General features: G+C 40.5%; 1 protein-coding gene and 1 long non-coding RNA gene across 4 annotated transcripts in view; one reads left to right on the top strand and one right to left on the bottom strand.

Annotated features, from left to right (window-relative positions):
• LOC141928040 (netrin-4-like) overlaps positions 1-20,414 on the bottom strand; it is a 58,017-nt gene that overhangs the window by 20,028 nt on the left and 17,575 nt on the right. For all 3 annotated transcript variants that reach the window (XM_074835640.1, XM_074835641.1, XM_074835643.1), the window contains exons 3-4: positions 16,063-16,326; positions 13-139 (exon numbers count right to left, since the gene is read on the bottom strand). In XM_074835640.1, coding sequence (XP_074691741.1) covers positions 13-139; positions 16,063-16,326 — 391 coding nt within the window. The remainder of the gene's footprint in view (positions 1-12; positions 140-16,062; positions 16,327-20,414) is intronic.
• The window catches only part of LOC141928042 (uncharacterized), a 37,158-nt gene that overhangs the window by 8,373 nt on the left and 8,371 nt on the right, over positions 1-20,414 (top strand). The window contains exons 3-4 of the long non-coding RNA XR_012624654.1: positions 2,729-2,840; positions 18,658-18,749. This is a non-coding gene — a long non-coding RNA (uncharacterized LOC141928042). The remainder of the gene's footprint in view (positions 1-2,728; positions 2,841-18,657; positions 18,750-20,414) is intronic.

The raw sequence follows: 20,414 nt of genomic DNA, 5'->3' as shown, positions 1-20,414 counted from the left end.
CCTCCCACTTACTTCTGCATTCATTTGGTGCCCCTGTTTTTCCATCTCCTGGCTTCCAAGGCTGATCGTTGTATAGCGGTGCACATTTGTCACAGTGGTCCCCTGCTGTGTTGTGTCTACACACACACTTCCCGTGGACCTGTCAGGGGAAAGAGAATACACTCAAACAGCTACAAGCAAGAATATAGTGGAGTGCCCAACAGCCTCGTGAGGAGGTGGGAACTCCTGCACAACTCCCACACAGCTCTCTGGCTCTCTTAAGAAACCCACAGAGCCTGGAGCTTAAATGTGTAGCTTTATCTCTTCACACAGTCACTAACAATGTAGATTTTTCCTCTATCTTCCAGTTTAAATGCATGTGGCAACAATTTCTTTTTAACTTTCCAGTTGGCTATTTTACTACCACATTAATGAGCCTCTAGAGTTGTGTCACAGGAGAGCACAGTCTTAACAGAGGATGCTGGACCCTGTCTTATTTGACATTAACAGTGGTCTGGAAAAGAAAGTAAAGATAGGGCAATGAAATCACCATGAATTACTTAATTATGAGCAAGTAATCCTGCACCTCCTAGCACAGTTGAAAGTGTAGCAAAAATATTAAACCTGGAAAAATACCAACCAATATACCCACAGAAATACAATCCATACCACATTCTGTGAGAGGAAAGCACTGATGTTTGAAGAGACTTAGGTACAGTAAGCACTAACCTACCAATCTACATGTGAATATATATATTAAAAAAATAGGTTAGCAGTAAATGCCCAGTAAAATTCTGGTCTGTGTAACTAAGAGCACTGTAACTCCAGTTGGATAGGAAATTGTGCCTGCAATGCTGTGTTCAGTTTTGAACATATTATCAGATAAATGAGAAATTGGAAGATGTTCAACAACAATGAGCAAAACCTGGCATGGCTGAAGACTGGGGCTGATCTACAAGCCCTAAGCATATAAATCCACCTAAGGTATGAAACAAAAATTTACAAAATATTTGAGGGTGAAACAAAGAAAGAAGCACAAAAAGCTTGACTAAAAGTGGCTAAATAGTAGAGGTTTCTCTGTGGCTATTTGCTTTAAAACTTACTTAAAAAAGAACTTACTTCTTCTGTACTTACCTGCTTTCACTGGAAGACAATAATGATTTTTAGTCATGGAGATATTCTAATATATGTCAGTTTTGGAATCAGGTATTCACACCAGAAACTTGACCTTAGAAACTGAGCTAGTCCAGCTTTCAAACAGAAAGTTACTATTGAAACTGATCAAGTGTTCTCAAGTAATTTCACACACCAGCCAGTTCCACTGTAGACTGTGATTTGGTGCACAAGATTCTGTAATATCAAGCCACATTGAAAAAGTGCTTTACAAGAGGGTTTTTACATCATGGTTTTTGGTTTTGGTTTTTTATTTTAATTAAGAAATAGGATTCCAATATCTGTTTGCAATGACTCAGAGAAAGGATTTCGCAGAGTAAATATTTAGCATCGGGAGTGAGAGGAAGGGAAAGGCAGTACCATAAGTCAGGTTTCTACACTCATCTCAAGAGAAGCTGCTGATTAGTGGTATGTATTTCACATGCAAGGAGACACTTGTATTAGAGCAGGAAACGCACAGAAATCAGGGACTAGACCCCTCTCCCTCCATGTGCTGTTGAGGATGCTAAGCTCTGTCACCGCTGTCACAGCTCTGGCCCACTGCTTTTTACACAAAAAGCAGAGGCTGAAATTTCATTTTGACTGGGGCGTGAATTGAATGTAATCCTTTAATCTCACCACTAATGTGAGTTATGTTTCTCCATAGCCCTTCCTGAAAGTCAGACTCTCCCTTTGCACTCCCCCCTTCCCCCATCTCACGTAGCAGGTAGCTTGGGATCAAGAGAGAGATGTTCAAAAGAGCAGTTGCATGAACACGTTCCCCTGCCCCCAAAACTCATCTCCCTGCAGCAATTTGCTCTCCGCTCCCCTGGTTTCTAATCCTCCCAGACCAGATATGTCATGCAGCTAGCAAAGGGGATAGGCTGCAGCTGATGCCATTGCCCCTCTATGGCCAGCTGGCAGATTTGCTGCTGCACAGAGCGGTTGGCTGCCTCCTCACGGAAGACTGAGCACAGACTTCAGGGTATGCATTTCTGTCAGAGCTCAGCACCAGTAAACCTCAGGAGAATACAGTATGTAGCACATTATGGGGTGCCTCTCCAGACCTCTGTACAAGACAGTCGTCCATGTTCAACACGTTAGATGGGATGACAAATTACAGAGACAAAGACAAAAATACTAATAAGCAACAGTGTTGGGCTTCTCCCTGTTTGGGTTTGGCTCTTCAGGCTTATACATCCCCCCCCCGTGGACACAGTGACTGCTTTTCAGAAGCCACGGAACAGAGAAAACCGCCAGGAGTGAGAAAAGATAAAGTGAGCCTGACCCAGAACCATAGGTTTTGATGTCCCCAAACTCCAGACTATCTGAACTTCACAGCTCATTCCAAAATGGATCAGAACCAAAACCTTAGATCCAGTTGCTTCTTAGGAAAATGCTAGTGTATTTCAATGCAAAATTTGTAAAGTTCACCCACTGGGTTTCTTGGAGATATATACAGAAACTGTGCATTCACTATATATAAAAAATTATATGAAATAAATGCTGAGATTGTATAGCTGGGAAATGGCAGAATTAAACCATACAATCTTGTTTTAGCCTTGAACGACATGATCAAATATTCATTATTCCACAGGACCCTGTGCTTACAGTGCACAGCACAGATGGTGTGAACATTCATGAACAATAATTCAGAAAGCAAAGAGAACAATTCAGTGAGAAAGGAAGAGTCTGGTTGTTCTTTGGAGGTAAGTAGACATGTCAGTTTGCTCATTGCCCGCTGGTTTGTTGCAAACTGTAGTTTGTGGAGGCTATCTAGGAATGGCATGTTGTGAGTAGGACAGAGGCATAAAGAAAGCTTCCTGCCTGTGATCCCTGCTATTGAACAGTTTACCAAATACATGTGGAAGGATGACTGGCTTAGACAAAAGGGTTGAAAAGCCAAGCAGCCAGCAGACAGGAGAGCCACAGAGCAGGCAGAAGTAAGCAGTGGAGCTGACATGGAACTTTTTTTAGAAAGTGTTAGGTCTGAGGACTGACCTTTTTTGTATAGGTTTAAGAACAAGGAAAAGAGAATTGATGGGTTTGGGGGCAAAGGTAAGGGGTAATGGAAGAGGAAGCAAGTCTGCCAAGTCTCCCATCTTGGATGGGTATCTCACGGAAGATTTTCTCCATGAAGAGTAATCTCATAGACAGCATCCAAAGGTGAAAACAGCTAAGGAGGAGAGTGCAACATGAGGTGACAATGAAGTACAGAAAGGAGTTGGATAGGAGAAAGAGAGCAGAGACAAACAGCTCAAGTAGAACACACACAAGAAAGGTGATTCATGGATATAAGTGGCCGTTGCAGAAAGACTGCTTAAAGCAGGAGAAACAGCTGTGGAAGAGGCCTGTTACACTTAAGCATGAGGTGAAATAAGGGTAGGTGAGGTGTCTGCAAGTAGCGAGACAAACAATTTGTTCTCTTAGAGAGGAAGAAATAGGAGAGGCAGACAGAGACTAAAGTCCAGGAAGGAACAAGAATGAAATACAGGAAGCTGTCAGATAAAATAGGAAATGGGATATCTGCTCAGGGAAGGGAGAATGTGAGAGTTGCACTCAACATCAACACAAAGAGAGCAGGCACGTCCCTGACTTGTTATTCACTGCTGAAGTAAGTCCACACCTCTCTCACAAACATTGGTCAAAAAAACTAGAAAATTGTGTTCTCTAGCCAATGCAAGACCTCAGAATGCACCGGATCTCAGTGGAACACAAAGATGATTATGCCAAGGTAGAGAAAACAGTCAGAAAAATACAGATTCAGGGGAATTACATTGATATTTTTCTATGCCCTAAAAAGCAGGGTTAGAGTTGCAAGGAGGTAGTTAAGGAGATGGTTGTCAGGGAACAGCAAGGACCAGTTGCTCTTTAAGGGTTGAAGAGCTCTAAGCTGAGGGTTACCACAGCACAGACTGTGCCCTCACTGAGGGGGCACCATCCTGAGCACAGCAGGGACCTGGTCCCACGGTCCCTTGGCAGTGCCAGACACAGCAAGGGGATGGACCAGGGGCAATCCAGGAGCAGCAGGCGACAAGCCCAGAAACAAGCTCACAACATGGGTTCAAAGTCCACCCAGGAGACAGAATGAGAGACAAGCTACAACACACATGAGGGGGTCTGTGAGGGGGGGAAGCTACCTACAGCATAGGCCCAAGGTCCATCCAGGAGGCAAGGCCAGAGGCAGGGATACAGACAAACACCTCTACAGCAAAACTCAAACAGGGGCTAACAGCCCAGGGCTGAGCTTAAGTGGACCCCCCGGCCAATGGACAGAGAGCATGGGTGGGAGTCCCAGGTGGGGCTGCTCAGGGCTGATAAAGTCCCTTTAGTGCATTCAGGACCCTGATAATAGCACTTTGATTGCCACTGGATTCATGTCATTGGAAACTTTAGGATATCTGACTCCTAGGACGCATCTGGGAAAAAATACTTCACCTTTTGAGATTTGGAGCTGGCAATCCGGGTGGGGGGAGCTCAGAAGCAAGATGTGAGGAACAGAGGCTTACATGAATTTCATGCCATCAATTAGGAAACCTAACCAGTTTTCAGCTAAAGCCCAATTAGTTTATGACACGAATTTATATGAATACATATAAATGTATTGGCACAACAGGAGAAAGATTGAGATCCAGGAGATTTCTGTCTCACATCTCTCATATTTCACTTTATCCTCAGTGTTCAACACATGACACTACATCACTTGACATAAACTGATCCTTAGATGCAGAAGTATTTAGGCCTGTATGGGCTTTTCCACAGTGCTCATTGCTGCAATAATTGAGTACTTCAGAAATATTATGGAATTTATGATGCTTCCCTTCATCTGCTTTTCCTCATTACTGTGATAACTCTGGTTGTCTCCAAGGATCCTTCCTATTCACTGGAGCATCATCATATTGAGAGTTCACTGGCTCTGACTTTTTTGAAACTGGATGGTGCCTTCCAAAGTTATTTTGGGGAATGGATCAGAAAATAGATACACTGGCAGGCAGGCAGACTGTGTGATGATATAAACCTCTTCATTTCATAAAACTAGTCTGAAGTAATATGTGCAATAGTTTGTATTCTTTCAGTCCTGCTTTCTGAGTGCGTTCAGTGACAGTTACTCTTGTCACTAATGCATGCTATGAGCTTTGAGAGATGAAAACTGTTGCTTTAAATACTGATATTCTCGTTGCATCAAGCTTCCAGTTCTCTAATCAGCTTTTACAAAGCGTAGAAGTTTATAGGCTGACATACTTGCAGTTAGAGGATATTATTAGTCCAGGAAAGGAACAAAAATGTTATGCTGTACTCTCAGTCACCATCATATTTGCTTTAGTAGCCACTTGAAAGCAAGCTCTGCTTTTGTGTTTTGGTATAGCAGCTATGTTCTCAGGCTGTAGTTTCATGATGTAAAGTCTTTGGTGGCAATCTTCATTTGAGACATTTCTGCTTTCCTTACTGCTTCTTTCTATGCTATCACCTTCTGCATCATGCCCTAAGTCATGTGTAAATTGGCCTGTGAAACTAAACCATGTTAAAAAAAAGTTAAAACTGCTTTTTTTTTTTTTCCCTTGGCACTAGTATTTTTAATCTGGATTAATTCCCTCATCTGCCTCACAGTACAGTCATGCTGTTACAAGTCCAGTATTGCTGCCAAAGGCTTTGATTTGTACATCTACCACCTGAGCAGCTTTGAATCAGGACATAGAGGAGGTTATAGCTTCATGGATTTTATTGACAGGATGATCAGTTCCAATCATTTAGCTTGACCTGCTATACTAAGCCATGAATTTCATCCAGCAGTTCTTCCATGGAGCTCAGTAACTTCTGGTTGATTTATAGCAAATAGTGTAGAACCATATCCTGCTTTCATGCAACTGTTCCAAGAAATTACATGATACTTAATTCACCTTTGACTGCAAAAGTTGTTTCACCTGAATTCTAATCTGCAGCTGAGAGAGTGAGTGGAAATTTTCCATCTGTTTGTCCCACCATTTTTTTGATTTTTTGAACTCTGTTCAGCTTTGTATAATACCTGAAGCCTGTTGCTTTCTTTCTGCCCATTTAGTTTCTTTTACCTTTGTCCTTTCAGTAAATGTTGTGGTTGTTGCTCTTTCTCCTGGGCTATTCTCAGTCTATTTTGGGGCTTTTTTCCTAATGAATGAAGGTTAAATTTGGAAGCCTTCCAGAACAGAGCAACTGTTGCTGATTCGGAGAAAATGTTTGTCTTTGGGCTCTGTATTCACTTTGTAATGTCGCCAGATAAATTTTGGATACAGCAGTTTGCAATGACATCAGAGGCTAGTCCTTTACCTGCTATTAGTAAACCAACTCTTTCTGGGTCATTTTGAGTGGTGAAATACAAAACAGTGTCTGCTATACTGCTTTGTTTCTCTTACAGTTCAAATGGGCTCTGTTGTCTCTCCAAATGAAGAGATGTATCCATGCAGATTTATAATAAATACTTCAATATCAGGTCCTGAGAAGAGCACATATGACTTTTAAGAGGCCAAATTAAAAATTTCCTTCACCTTTTTCAAATTTGCAAAGACCTAAAACAATGGATGGCTTGGGAGTAAGTCCCAGATTACAGTGCCTGCTATGGATAGATTGAAAGTTCAAACTCCTCCTTTAATCAGGAATGAAAAAAAGCCATTATTTTCCTATGTCACTTGCAGGTTTCTGGGAAAAGGTATAGTAAGTGTATGTGTCTAAAAACTAGTACACATATGGGTGTTTTCTGAGGTAACTGAATTTCTGGCTCATACTTGGTCACTTTGGTAAATTAAGTCTGAGGGAACTTGGCAGGGAATAAGTAGAGCTGGGACACTTGTGGCAAGGCCACCTGAGCCCATACAGGTTTTGGTCTCCACAGCAGTGAGTGAATGAGCAGTTGCTCGTTCAAATTCACTGAATAGGTAACAGCGAAGAAAAATCAGTGATAGTGTTTAGCTGAATATTCAGACTGGCATCACTAAGACCTTTTGAACAGTAACAAAAGAGCAGGATAAAGAGACCAGAAGAGGTACAAAATTCATGCTTCATCTCAGGGAATATAACTCAGCCTGTGACAGTTTCAAGACACAACTCCAACCTCTGCCTGAATTCACCTCCATCGGTCTTTACACACATGTCTGGCTGTGCCTTAGCCCACATTTCACTCTGCTTTCTTATTGTTTTCTTTCTGAATGCTAGCTTGATTTTTGTTCATGTTTGGGCTAAGCCATCCTCTTATTTTTACCTACCGTGCCAACAACTCTATTGTTAATCTGTAAAAAACTGCTGTTACTTGTATAACAGCTGTCATGCTGAAATGCAGCCCCTGAGTTACAGCAGGTAACAGCTCTTGGTGAGTGTCTTAAGAATGGAGAAAGCAGAAAGGGGAGCAAGGCTCAGTATTTTAATAGGTGAATTCCTGAATCACAGCATAACAAGTAAATACCACTGTTCAAATCTCCTGAAAGTGAATGGCACAAGTGAGTTTGGTCTCATTCAAGGCTTTGTTCCTGATGCTACTGAACAGTCTGGCCTGACTGCCAACCTTTGCTGCAGAAAGACCCAGAATTAGTTTTCAGGGAGGAGAAAAGGAGAGAAGCTCTAGATTCTGATATCTGGACAAGGATTTGTGGATTTACAGTCAGGCATAATGTGTTAGCACACTGTGGACAGTTCGGACAAGTTTGGACATGACCTGTTCATTCAACAGGCAAAATAATTCTGTCATTTACTTTGTAATACCCCTGGCTAACTCCAGCAACTCTCAATTTAGCTGGGTTTCTACTGGTTAATCCACAGTGGCTCTAGGGGTGTGTGATCGAAAATCCACTCCCGAAGTGGGCCTGTGAGCTCTTCTCTGAATTTTTACCTCTGTATTGAGGGAACTTGGCAGCATGCATAACTCCCATTCAAGTGAAATTATGTTGAGTAATGGAATAGATGAAGCCGAGAAAAAATTAGTTTTCTGCAACTTCTCTGCAGATGGCTGGAGCTTGGAGAGTGGGGGAAGGGCAGGGCTGAAAAAGATGCAGGACCAGCCAAATTTATAAGGAATCTGGGAAGGGAGAAAAAGGGCGAGAAAGTCTATGATTTAGCATAAAACTTGTGCACAGCAAGGAAAGGATTCTAAACACCTAAAGGGTGCAGGACTAATCCCCAGGACCCTTTCAGCACAGTGAGTGAACCAAGGCGAGGAAATATATGTAGGATTTTATAACTTTTGCACGGAGTAATATCGAGTTTTTTATAATCCTGTGCCAAATTTCTCCATATTTTGTGTGCACCTGCTGCCAAAGAATTAAAATGCAAACTCCATGCACACACAAGGTACAACTCTAGACTAAAGATTTGCTTAAATTACTGGGAAATTTATTGGGGTATTGAAAAGCCTTGGTAAAAGACTGAAAACGTTTGTTCTAGTAACATGTAGGTGAGCTGAGGACAGAACATAGCAGTCTATTCAGTCCCAAGGGAGCTTAAAAACACAAAGACTTAATGTATGAGGCCAAACACAGCAGCTGCTATGATTGTCACATCACAGCAACTTCCTAGTGTCAGTGGCTGTGTCAAATTCAACTCAGAGAGTCAGAACAGTATGTATTAAATGGAACTTAAATGAAAGAACCTCAGAAATGTGCTGTACTATGAGACATTAGAGAGGTATTGGTAGCAAGTAGTGGCTGATAGCTGTGATAGGAAGCAATTATTTCTCTCTCTTAGACAGACTCACACGCAGGCTCTTGTAGATTTAATGTGAAAAGGAATCCTTAAAAGAAATATAAGACATACTTTACCAGACCTAAAATATATTTACAAGTGTTTCCAGTTGAATGTTTCTACTAACAGGGTTATTATGGTTCTTTCACAGAGATGAAAGTAGCAGAGAACATCTCTTAAGTGACTAAAACAACAAAACCACTATTAATGACAGCAATTATGCAATAAAATCAAAATAAATTAAAATAGCTCACCTATAGCCATTGCTTTTAAGAAAAGCTATGTTTAAAGGCTAATAATGTCAAATAGGAAATTGTTTGCTACCCCATCCACAAAATAAGAGACAGCTTCCTACAAGTAAGATGAGTGTCTGCATGGGTGGATCTACACTGAGCCCTGATTCAGGAAAGCATTTAGACATGTGTTTAAACACCATTCCTGAATAGGCATGTTTTTCTGATTTGGACTTCAGTAGTAGTAAAAGACATTTCCACAACAATAATAAAATGTAGGAAAAACTTGTTGACTTTATAATTGCAGAATTCCTGCTGACTGAACCACTGTATGGATCATACTGTCAAAATTGTGGTTATTTTCTAAATCATAGATACTCAAAACATCCTGTTGATAGTATGAATGCCAGATGCTCTGGCTGCAAACCACAGGATCTCAGAAGAGCTCATGGAGAACCTGCATGGCTATCAAGTTAAACACACTGATTATAATCAGAAGAGGGTAGAAACACAGCCCACACACCCTATGAGCAACAAGCAAATTAAAGATGCAGTATGACATGGTTTATTGTCAGGGTACAGCAAAGTAGCCAAATTAGCCATCCTTCGTAAGATGAAATAGCACTCACAGACTAATTTAATTTCAGAGCTCAACAGAAGGAAGGATATGTCCCCCCTAAAAGTGAGTGTGTTGGCCAGTACAGGTGGATGAGGCCGCACAGCAGCACAAAAGTTCTGCTCTTGCCTGCACTTCAGTGGACAGTGCTAAGTGGAGAGGCAAAGGGTGCACAGAACTTTCTATTAAACCACCTAGGAATGGTCCCTGGAACCATTTTAGACCTAACATTACCTGAACCTTACCTGAATGTCAGTTCAGAACTGGCTGAACTACTGCTTATGTATGTCCCTGCTATTTCAGCTGGAATGGCTGTAATGCAAAGGAGGGCTGATTCTATTGGGAGGGTAGGAGAACCTCGTTAAAGTTTGAGTCTAGTGTTGGAGAGCCAGCAAAACAAGAAATGTTCACAAAAACTACGGAGAGGAACCCAGATTACAGACCCTAACTCTGTACTGAACAGGACTCGAAACCTTTAAGATCTTTTCCTCAGGACTACCACTACAGCTTCTGTGCAATTCTAGGAGATACCTGACATAGCATCCAAGTCAAAACTATAAGAAACATACAGAATGCATACATTTTTTGAAAGGAAACACCGTAGACACCAACCCAGAGGTGTGCTTGAATTTGGAAGATACAATATATCTAAAATAAAGGGGGAATATGCATCATATTTTCATTTGGATTCAAATTTTTAACAACTCAGAAGGACAGGGGTGTTGATTTTTGGGGTGGCCAAGAACCAACTCCTGGCAGTAATGGAGGTGTTACTTTAAAGTCTTGGTCTTCCTCACAGTCACTCTGAAACAGCAAGAGAAGCATGGGATGTATAGAAAAGCTCTTTTTTAGATTTATTTAGGTCTTCTTCAGTTAAGGTTTCTGATGACTTCGGAATGTGATAGGATAGGATCTTCTGGATGTGACCTACAAGTCTGAATGTTCTTTTCCAACTTTTATCTAAGTAATTGTTTGAGAACTTCACTGTCATTTAGAGTCACAGTTTTGAAGCACATCTTGCCCTTGGAATCTAGGAACTCACTAAAACTATCCACTAAAATTAAAGAGAATTTAAAGAAAATTAAAGAGAATCTTTCCATGATGCTCCCCTGTCAGCTTCTTTATAATCTCTGAAGACAAATATCTGAAACTTTCTTATCCACCTGCAAGTTCCCACAAGGATTCCTGTGAAATGCTTTGGTCCAGTGTGGGTAGCAAAGGTGTCAGCAACACCACTGTCTTTTCATGTAGTTCATGTAATTCATGACTACTTTTTGCTCCATAGTTTATATGATCTTCTTCTGTGTTTTCAGATCATTGTGAGCAGAGCTTGAAATCCATATTCAGTTTTAACTTTTGGAAAAAAATCAGCACAGGGATCTGTTTCTACAATTTATTCTGATGTGATCTAGAAGATCTTGTAATTTTTTTTTTTTTAACATTCTTGATGCTACTCACATAGCTGATGTACACAGAATAAATTTTTCTTAAACTAAACCTACTCTTTGAGTTGCCAATGACAACAGAGAGCACCTCCTGCACCTCTGCGTGCTGGACATCAATACAGACTGGCACGGCTTGGATCAGATAATGTGAAAACTTAGCTGGGGATTATCAGTAGAACTACACGAGATATTTGAAGAGGAGGTAATATTTGCAAGGGATACGACAGCCAAGTCACCTAGAAAATTGCTGTAGAAAAACAAGTTTTACCTTATGTAACCTCCATTATGCCAAACAAAGAATCTTACTTAGGACCAGATCCTGCTCCCTTTGAAGTAACTGGAAAACTTTCCATTTGCTTCATTGTGGAGGATCAGACCCACAGGGAGCCTAGTTTGTCTCTGTAAACAGGATAAAGAAGCAAAAGAAACATCCGAGGCCACTTGTAAGAATTTCCTGGCAGTGTAGGTACCAATAATTAACAAGTAGAAAACCCCTAATGCTTTAAACAAAAACATTTTAATCCACATTCGCTTTCATCTGTCCATACATACTTCTCATGGACTAGAAAGAGAATTGTGAAATGTTTGGCAAACACAAAGGACTTTGGTCTAAATTCTGTGTTCTGTCCGTGTGCGCTTTCTGCTTTGTAAACTGTTCTGGAAGCACCCCTGGACTCAGCTGAAATGTGTCATCAAAGCAGATCCTAAACCTGACAGCTCTTATTAACGTTGTTGGAGCTGAATAAATAAATAATTTACTGTAGAGCAACACATAACTTTGTACGTCCTGCAACAGTGATACCTGGGACGGGGTTACGTTCCATTGCATCCAATGGTAGAAGAAGACTAGATGTATTCAGGTGGCAAGGTCCTGGCAGTTCTTTCCATTATAATGGGATATTAATGCCCTCCATTTAAAAGAAAATGCTTCTCTGTAGGTTCTGCAGCAAAATGCGATCTCAATAATTTCCCTCACTGACAAAGGATCTACTTGTAAGAGTTTGAATAATACAGGCTGTGAAATTCAGAAAGGAGAATTTTGTCCTTAGCTATCATAAGAAGCTATTTAAGTTGGGTGTGACATCTCTGTCTTTTTTTTTTTTTCTTTTGGTCTGAGGAAAGGAAATAGAAGGCAAGAAAACATGATTGTTGATAACAACAAACGCCAAATTCAAGATATGTTTGTCCAGAAGTTTCTTGCCTATTGTTTATAGCTCCCGTCTTCACTTCTCAAAGTTTTTCTCCTGTCTGACATGATAGTCTCAGTAGTTAATAAGGGAAATGTGATCTAGATAAATTGTGTTGAGGTGGGTGCATGGCTTGTTCAAAAACAAAGCCATATTGAAGGAGTAATTATTACTGGTTTGCTGCCAAAATTAGAAGTCAAAAGACATTTCCATTGGATCCTACGGAAGTCTACTTTGAACCTTACTGTACTTAGTATTTTCACAAAGGACTTATAACCAGAGAGAATATGCATGAAACTATCTAGGATGTCAAGCTATGAGGAATAATGTACCAACTGGAGGTCAGTTTTACAATTTGCAGCTCTCTGGTATCCATTTGTTTCTATGACATTGTGGCATCTGTGACATTACTTCTCACAGAGCTGCATTTCTTATCAGCAGCCTTAGTGGAGAAGCCAGAAGCTGGATGGGTTGTCATGACTGAACTGACAGATCCCCAGATAAATTGATCATTGACAGATCATCTAGTAGTCATAGATCATCTAGCCTCTCCAAAATGGTGTTGAAAAGTGTTAGTTCAAAAGTGTCAAGAAGTTTGCTTCTCTCCATTATTTATCCTCCATATAGTATCAGTCTAGCAGTGTTAGAATTATTACAAACAGAACAGATTTCTTTCAAGAGTAAGAAGAGCAGAGTTACAAGTTAGGACAATTATGCCTCTTCCAAGACATAAATGCAGAATGATCTCAGTTTTGGGGCCTATCCCATGGCAAACAATTACAATTGTTTTCTACATGGACTTGCTTTTGTTTTCGTTAACTACAGAAAATAAATACATTGTAGGGCTCTAAACTCTTAAGAGACTAAAACTCCTCTTACTTAAGCCTTTCTGTGGAGGTCTGTATTTTTCCAGCATTTTATTTAATTACTTGACAGAAACCCAGGAAACATGAAGCTGCTCTGCCTTCATGCTGTGATATCACCCACACTAGCCACATTAAAAACTGTGTCTTGAGACTTGCTCTGCTTGTGTGTTCATTAAATATTAGATGCGGCTAGTGGAACGAATCAGATCCTTTCTGGACATGCAATGTTTGTTTCTAACATCTCTTTTCCCTGTCCTGTTTTAGTCAACATGTAACTGAAAGTAGAGCATTTTTCCTGTCTCTGCCAAGATACTGCAAGATTTTTGTTGCAGTGTAGTTTGGCTGATATGAAATGTGTCATTGGTGTTCACCACTCAACAACAAAGGCCTTTTCCTTCTGCATGTAGGCATGGAGATTACCATATTGTAAGATGCAAAGTTATACACTTATATAAACTCCCTCATGCTAGCCATGTAAACCAGATCCTGAGATCTGTACCTGTGTGAACACTCCCTCCACCACTACAACATCATCATTAGTAAGTATTAGATAAAATGTAAAAGGATCCAAAAACCTGGCTCTTCCAGGAGTGGATTTTCAGTGTGTACTTGAGAAAGAGCTAGGGTGTAATGGCTAAAGCACAGAAAAGAGGAGCAAAGTAGGATGATCATCTTTACTCCAGACTTGTATGATCTGGGAGTAGAATTTTAAATTTTGGCCACCTAAGGTTTCACACTTCTCTGGTTAGTACAAAAAACAAAAAACTAATGAAGGATATGGTAAGAACCTTCCAATCATACCTGCAGAATGAGGATCTCTGCGATCACTGGGGGAGAGGGGACAAGAAGGAATCACCTTAATTTGCAGCAGAGATTATTTAGGCAGGCACTAAAGAAGAGCTTTCAAAATGTCAAAATGGGAACAACTACTGACAGTTGCTATTGCTATTTGGTTGGACTGGATGATCTTCAAGGTCTTTTCCAACCTTGATGATTCTGTGATTCTGTGAATCTCCTTCATCAGAGATTTTCAAAAACTAGTTCAACAAACATTCACTAGTGAATGGCTTAGGTATGCTTGATCATACCTTTATGCGAGGATTCAGACAAGCTCCCTTATGGTCTCTTCCAGTGCTCATCTAGGATTCAAGGGGTAGTTAAAGCTTTGGAAGGCTTTTCTCACTCTTCTCACTGCTGCATTTGAATCCCTGCTTAGGTAAAGACTGGCTGATATCTGTGCCTGTGCGAATGATGTGATGCATCCACCCTCTTGCCTTCTGGAACATGAGTCACTCGTGAAGTGCATTTCATCAAAACTATTTCACCTTCTGCCCCATGAAGTCATTGATGGCACAAAAAGATTCTATTCCCTTGTGACTAGTGGGGGGAAAAAATCCAGTCATAGTTTACAATGGTCATGCCAGTAATATACACAATATTGTGTTTTCCTTTTCGGATGGGCAGAGCGTTTATTCTTCTACCAGCTGTATTCATTTAATAAGTTATTCATCTATTTGGTTTCACTATGTGTATATTTAACAGTTTGCAATAGGGAGGATGCACTCTATAAACTCCTTTTCTCCACACAGTTATGTATTAAGTGAGTCTATATTTATAGTTAACAGAATCTGATAATATTACCTAGTGCTAGAATACTGTAGCTGAATCTTAGATTTATACCACAGATGGAACTGATTCAGAAATGATTTTGCAAATATTGTGAAACTCATACAGTACTTATTGTCTTACAGTGTATACCTCTGAACCTAGAAAAGTTGAAAGGAAGACAATGAATACACATTCCAGAAGAAAATAAACCAAAATTTCAAGTGTACCATATGTCTAAAGGGACAGAAATTAGCTGAGGATGTATTTCTTGAGTCTATTATGTCAGAGTGCACTAAAGTCTAAGGGTTATTTTGGTTTTCAAAACCCATTATAGAAACAGTCAGCCTTCTGGAACCAGTGGAGCCACTGGCTAGTTTAAAGTGGCTTGAATTCTGTCTGTGCTGTATGTGTTTATTAGATGTATGTGCTTAGATGTATGTGTTTAAATGTATTTGGTTAACATCATTTCCCTCTGACTGTTATTACAGTTCTTCAATATAATACTTGCAGCTAAATCCAAAAGGAGACAGCGGTCATTCCCCCTGAATCACAACTTCTGAGTATGCACACAAACACAACTCACATCTTCTGCACATCCAGGGTCAAACACAGCTAAAAGAATGAATAGGGAGGAACTAGTCATAGTACTATAGAATAATTTTCCTACAAGATTGGGCTTTTTAAAAAAAGTTATTCTAACTTATTTTAAGCTGAATGGGTAAAAGAGGGGGCGAGTAGAAATTATGCTTATATCCTGAATACTGCTGTCTTATGTAGTGAAAGTAACAAAAACACAGAAGGCTGAAAACCTAAAAATAAAGGCTGAAACCCTAAGTATGACAGAACTGCTTATGTCTCACAAACCAGAAAACCTGAAATTCAAGATCTGATACTGAAATTCTGGTCAGGACAGTCTTTGCATCAAAGAGATTAGTTAAGTTCTGTGCAGGCACATAGGTAGATTTCATTCACTATATTTGGGGTTGGATCTCTGTTCCAATTACAAGGCTTCTTCACAATTTATAGGTATTTTGAGGTCCAGAGTTTTTAGAAGGACTCATCTCTAGCAATGCAATTAATACACATGGAACTGCAGCAAGGGTTGTAGGAAATCTTTTCCCAGAGCAGTTTAGGTTTCACTAACATGGATTGACAGTGCTGCCCTTTTTTAGCTAGGCTTAGGGAGGCTTGGACAGGAACATACACAAAATGTACAGTTTGTACAGGCACAAGCAGATAACAAGTCTAAGAAGTTAGTGAATGTCTAGAACTCACCACGTTCTCCGTGACTCCTCTTTTATTGGCAAACTCACATTCCTCTGCGTGCCCATTGCAAAAGCAGCTTCCCCGGATGATCAGGTCATAAATAGCATAGTGGGCAAATCTCTGGGGTTTCTCTACCAATCCTGAACCATAGCATGGACATTCCTGTCTTTTTAACAAAAGGAGGCGGAGGTTGGTGAGTTTCAGGAGATCTTGAGCCTCGGGACTATAGGGGTCTTCGATCTTGTTAGCCGGACTTAAGGCACGATAAATCACCTGAAAGACAGAAGATACACATCCAAGAATAGATATAGGATTCTGCATACATAGCAAACATCCCAAGGTGATGTTCAGGAAAAAGTAATAGAAAAAATTTTAAAAGTAAAAAAGCAAAAAAAGCAAAAGTAATATTTAGAAGACTCTACATAAGCAGTTGTGTGGCTGTGACTGATCCCAGAACACCACAGCTGAGTTACCACCAGCTGGCCAAGCCACAGCAAGTGACTGTGTTCCTGCTTTCATCCCATCTCAGATGTGAGATAGGAAATGCCTTAGTTTAAACATCTCTCCCCGTCACTTCTTGCAGTTCAGCCAGTATGTGGTAACTTCTCAAGTGCTGGTTACTTCCTTGTGTTTCTGAGCCAAGTGTCAACTGTGTCACTCAGAGAGATCCAGGATTTATTAGCATAAATAGAGTATTCCCTCTCCCTGGAAGGGTTCAAGGCCAGGTTGGAGCAACCTGGCCTCGTGGAACGTGTTCCTGCCCATGGCAGGGGGGTTGGGACTAGATGATCTTTAAGGTCCCTTCCAACCCAAACTATTCTATGATTCTATGATTAACGCCATCCAAATTTCTCAAAGCATTTTAGGAATGTGGCTTTAGCATGAGTTCTAGAGTCAGGTAAACTAAAGCACTAAGGGGATGTGTGAAATAAGTGGAAACTGTGATCAGACTTTTGGCTTGGTCACTTGAACTATGTGCTAGAAAACACAGCTTGGCTTAGGGTGAGTAAGAATTGAGAGAACCCTGTCTTCAAACAAAGCCATCCGGTTTATTCATTAGGAGAAGAGAAGTAGCTACTTTGCAGTGAGCTTGCAGGACCAAAGGTGCTTTGTGCCTACTGGCTGTCTGCAGGTTGTTACTCTTTTGACAAAGCTTTTATGCTGTTTGATAGTTCTCCAGAGCAGCAACAGTTTGGTTTTGAGTACCACAGTTCTAATTTGGTGTTTAACAGTGACTAAAGGGACATGTTGTATTTTAGCTCATGCACTGCTCTACCCTTCTGTATCTCTCAGGGTGTGTTTGTTTCTGTTGCTTTTGGGGAGAGGTTGACAATGGAGGGCTGCACCACAGTCCATGCCAGTGAACTAGAGAGCTGATTGCATTCGTTCCCAGGCTTAGATGTCCTCTATGGGTATGCTAACTACAATCTGAGAGCTATTTTCTCCTCTGGTTGAGTTTTTCCATCATAGCAGAGGGACTTGCCCTCAGGGTTCTTTGGCCCTGCTTTATAAGTGGTGACAGTGTCTGTCTGACTAACTCCGTTAGCAGAGTGAAAGCTTTGTTTCCATAGGGATTCCCTCTTGCCCTCTCTCTCTGTGTTTTTCTTTTTCTTTCTTTCTAGTGAACCAACCAATTTAAATACTTGCAGCATGTAAAATACTTTTGCTCCTTTTTGCTTGCAGAAGCCAGAAAAGAGCTTGTGGTACATGCCTGGAAGATAATTCTGTTGCATGTTGATGGCACTAACAGAATCAGCTGCCAGACTTTGCACAGAGCTACACCTGGCAGTACCACAGCAAAGGCAGTGGTACATTTCCCACCTGTCTGCAGCATTTTCTGTTTGTTCTGTTCTTTTTTCTTTTAATTCCCTTCGCTTATACTGTCAGCTACTTACAAAGCTGCAAACAGCCCTGTTTGGTGAGATCAGAGGTGCCCATATTTCCTTGTTTGATAGAGCTATGGGCAGATTGCCCAGGCTGTGCAATGCAGGTGCCTACATTCCCCTGACCAATGAAGCCATAACAAAATAGCCCAGACCTTTCCACCCCAGTGTCTACATTCCCCCGGTCAATGGAACCATAAGCAAATGGCCCATTCTGTTTTGTCCAGGTGCCCAGCATTCCCCTTACTGATGGATTCACAGGACAAAGACCAAATCTCCTCTGTCCAGTTCCCCTAATCCAGGATGGTCTGATCTTTTTAGTGGAAACCAGTTTTATGAACCCACTCTCCTTTCCAGGCCCCTGTAGACCACACAGAGGTGGAGTGGTTTCTCAGAGTCCTGAGCACCTGGTCATGTACAGACACACACATCTTCCTCCCGCGTGGTCAGTTAATCTAAGACCAAGGCAGTGAACTGGATGGAATTGTTCTGCAGAGCCTACTAAGCTCAGAGACCTCAAAGCACGGGTAAAAATTAACTACTGGGATATTAATGGTTAAAAGTCCTTGTGAAACTGTTTTAGATTGGCATAACACAGAGGAACCAAGAGTAAAGCAGTTTGCCCAGTTACTGTTTTTTTATAAGCTCTGTTCTCACACTTAGCTTTTTGTCTATGGCTTCTCTAATATATATGCTTAGTATACATGGTATCTCCTTTCAGGATAGCTCTCCAGAGGACACCTAACAGATCACTGGCTTGAGAACATAAATGCTAGAGGTACTTTGCTCCAGGACAAGGCATCTGAAAAAAAGGTAATCAATATGTCATTAGCTTCTGCAAGATCTGCACTGGTCCTGCCAGTGACCTCCTTATACAAGGCTGGACAAGAGGCTTAACAGTGACTAAAGGGACATGTTGTATTTTAGCTCATGCACTGCTCTACCCTTCTGTATCTCTCAGGGTGTGTTTGCAGTTAGCAGTTGTGAACAGCTATGGATCTACAGGAGACAGAGAGGAAGGGTGAATGAGGTGAAGAACAGGAATTGTTATTGGGCTTCTCTGAAAGAAATGATGAGGTAGTGGCCAAAATGTTTCTTTTTACTCTATGTCTGGCATTATACTTCTGCTTGATGACAGTGCTCTTGCATTGTGCTATCTTAACTGTGAAGGAAATCTTGTGTATTGTACTGCACTACTAGAAACCTATTTTGTATACAGTATGATAAGTTTAAAGAGACGGATTCATGTTTTGGGATCTCCAGTCAATTATCCATCCTTCCCATGTCTTAATTGGCATCCAGATAGCACTGAGTTCTTTAGGCAAAAGAACAGCTGTTGGGTTGCTATTCTCTTAGCACAGGGCCATTTGCTTTCACAAAGCTATATTGGTTTTGTTTCTTTGCTTGACAGCTTGGAAAAAGGTTGGGTTCCCTGTGGGTTTATTGTTTTGCAAGTATTTTCATTTCTGGCCTTGCATCTCTTGAGGGGAGTTGCTTTGGCATTTTCCATATCCCCTTAGAAATCTGAACATTATTTGTGAGTAGAGATGTTAATAGCTTGGATGTCCCATAGGGATTGTGGCATCCTTTTAAGAAAAAACAGTATTCCATTCCAGTCGAGGTACAAGAGTTTGCTTGTATGATTAATTCATGACCCATTTCTGTCTGGAATAAGCTCAGTGGTGAGACTGGATTTGTTTGTCTTTAGCTCTCCCAAGGCAAGACTTGTTAAGTGTTAAAGATCTGATTTCAGTGACATAACGCTAGTGAAGTCTTTTGGGAGAGGCATTTTTATGTTCTTCCTGGAATCAACAACCACTAAGTAATTAGCCTTCCTTAACTTTGTAAAAATCAAAGATATTGAGGACTTACTTAAACAAAGACATTTTGTATCAGCAGAGTCAAAGGAGATATGTTGTGCCAATGTAGGTGGGTTTAGGTGAGCTGCATTTTGCACAGAGGTAGCACAGTTTTATTTCATATCATATCATATCAGTTTAGCAGCATTATTTCATATATGCATAAAACTAGAAAATTAAATTTTCCTCTCTCTTCCCTCTGGAGGACACATCCTTTAAATATTGGTGGTTAAAACCCTTGAGCACAAGGAAGAGTGTAATGTAATCACCGTCTCTTGGCTCATTTTTAATATTGAGATGTTTCTTCTCACATTAAAGTGCCAGTCATTAGATCTTCCTTAACATATGTGTTGCCTTACTGTCAAGAGCAATATGTTACAATCCGTAAGTTATACTTATTAGTCTACTATGTGTATTCATTCAAATAATTGTAGAGTGGGATGAATTTTTAAAACAGATCCAGTATCTCACCTTGCATGCTCTGAATTATTTTTCTGTAAATGCATAATTTGCCTAAAAAAACACCCAAGCCAAACCACTAAACATTTTCCTGTACTAAAAATACATTATTATATTTTAAATGAATACAATTGGGTTTATGGTTCCCTAAGAAAAATTA

This window comes from Strix aluco, chromosome 11 (assembly GCF_031877795.1).
Source record: "Strix aluco isolate bStrAlu1 chromosome 11, bStrAlu1.hap1, whole genome shotgun sequence".
Taxonomy (NCBI): domain Eukaryota; kingdom Metazoa; phylum Chordata; class Aves; order Strigiformes; family Strigidae; genus Strix; species Strix aluco.
This window is presented reverse-complemented; position numbering and strand designations above follow the sequence as displayed.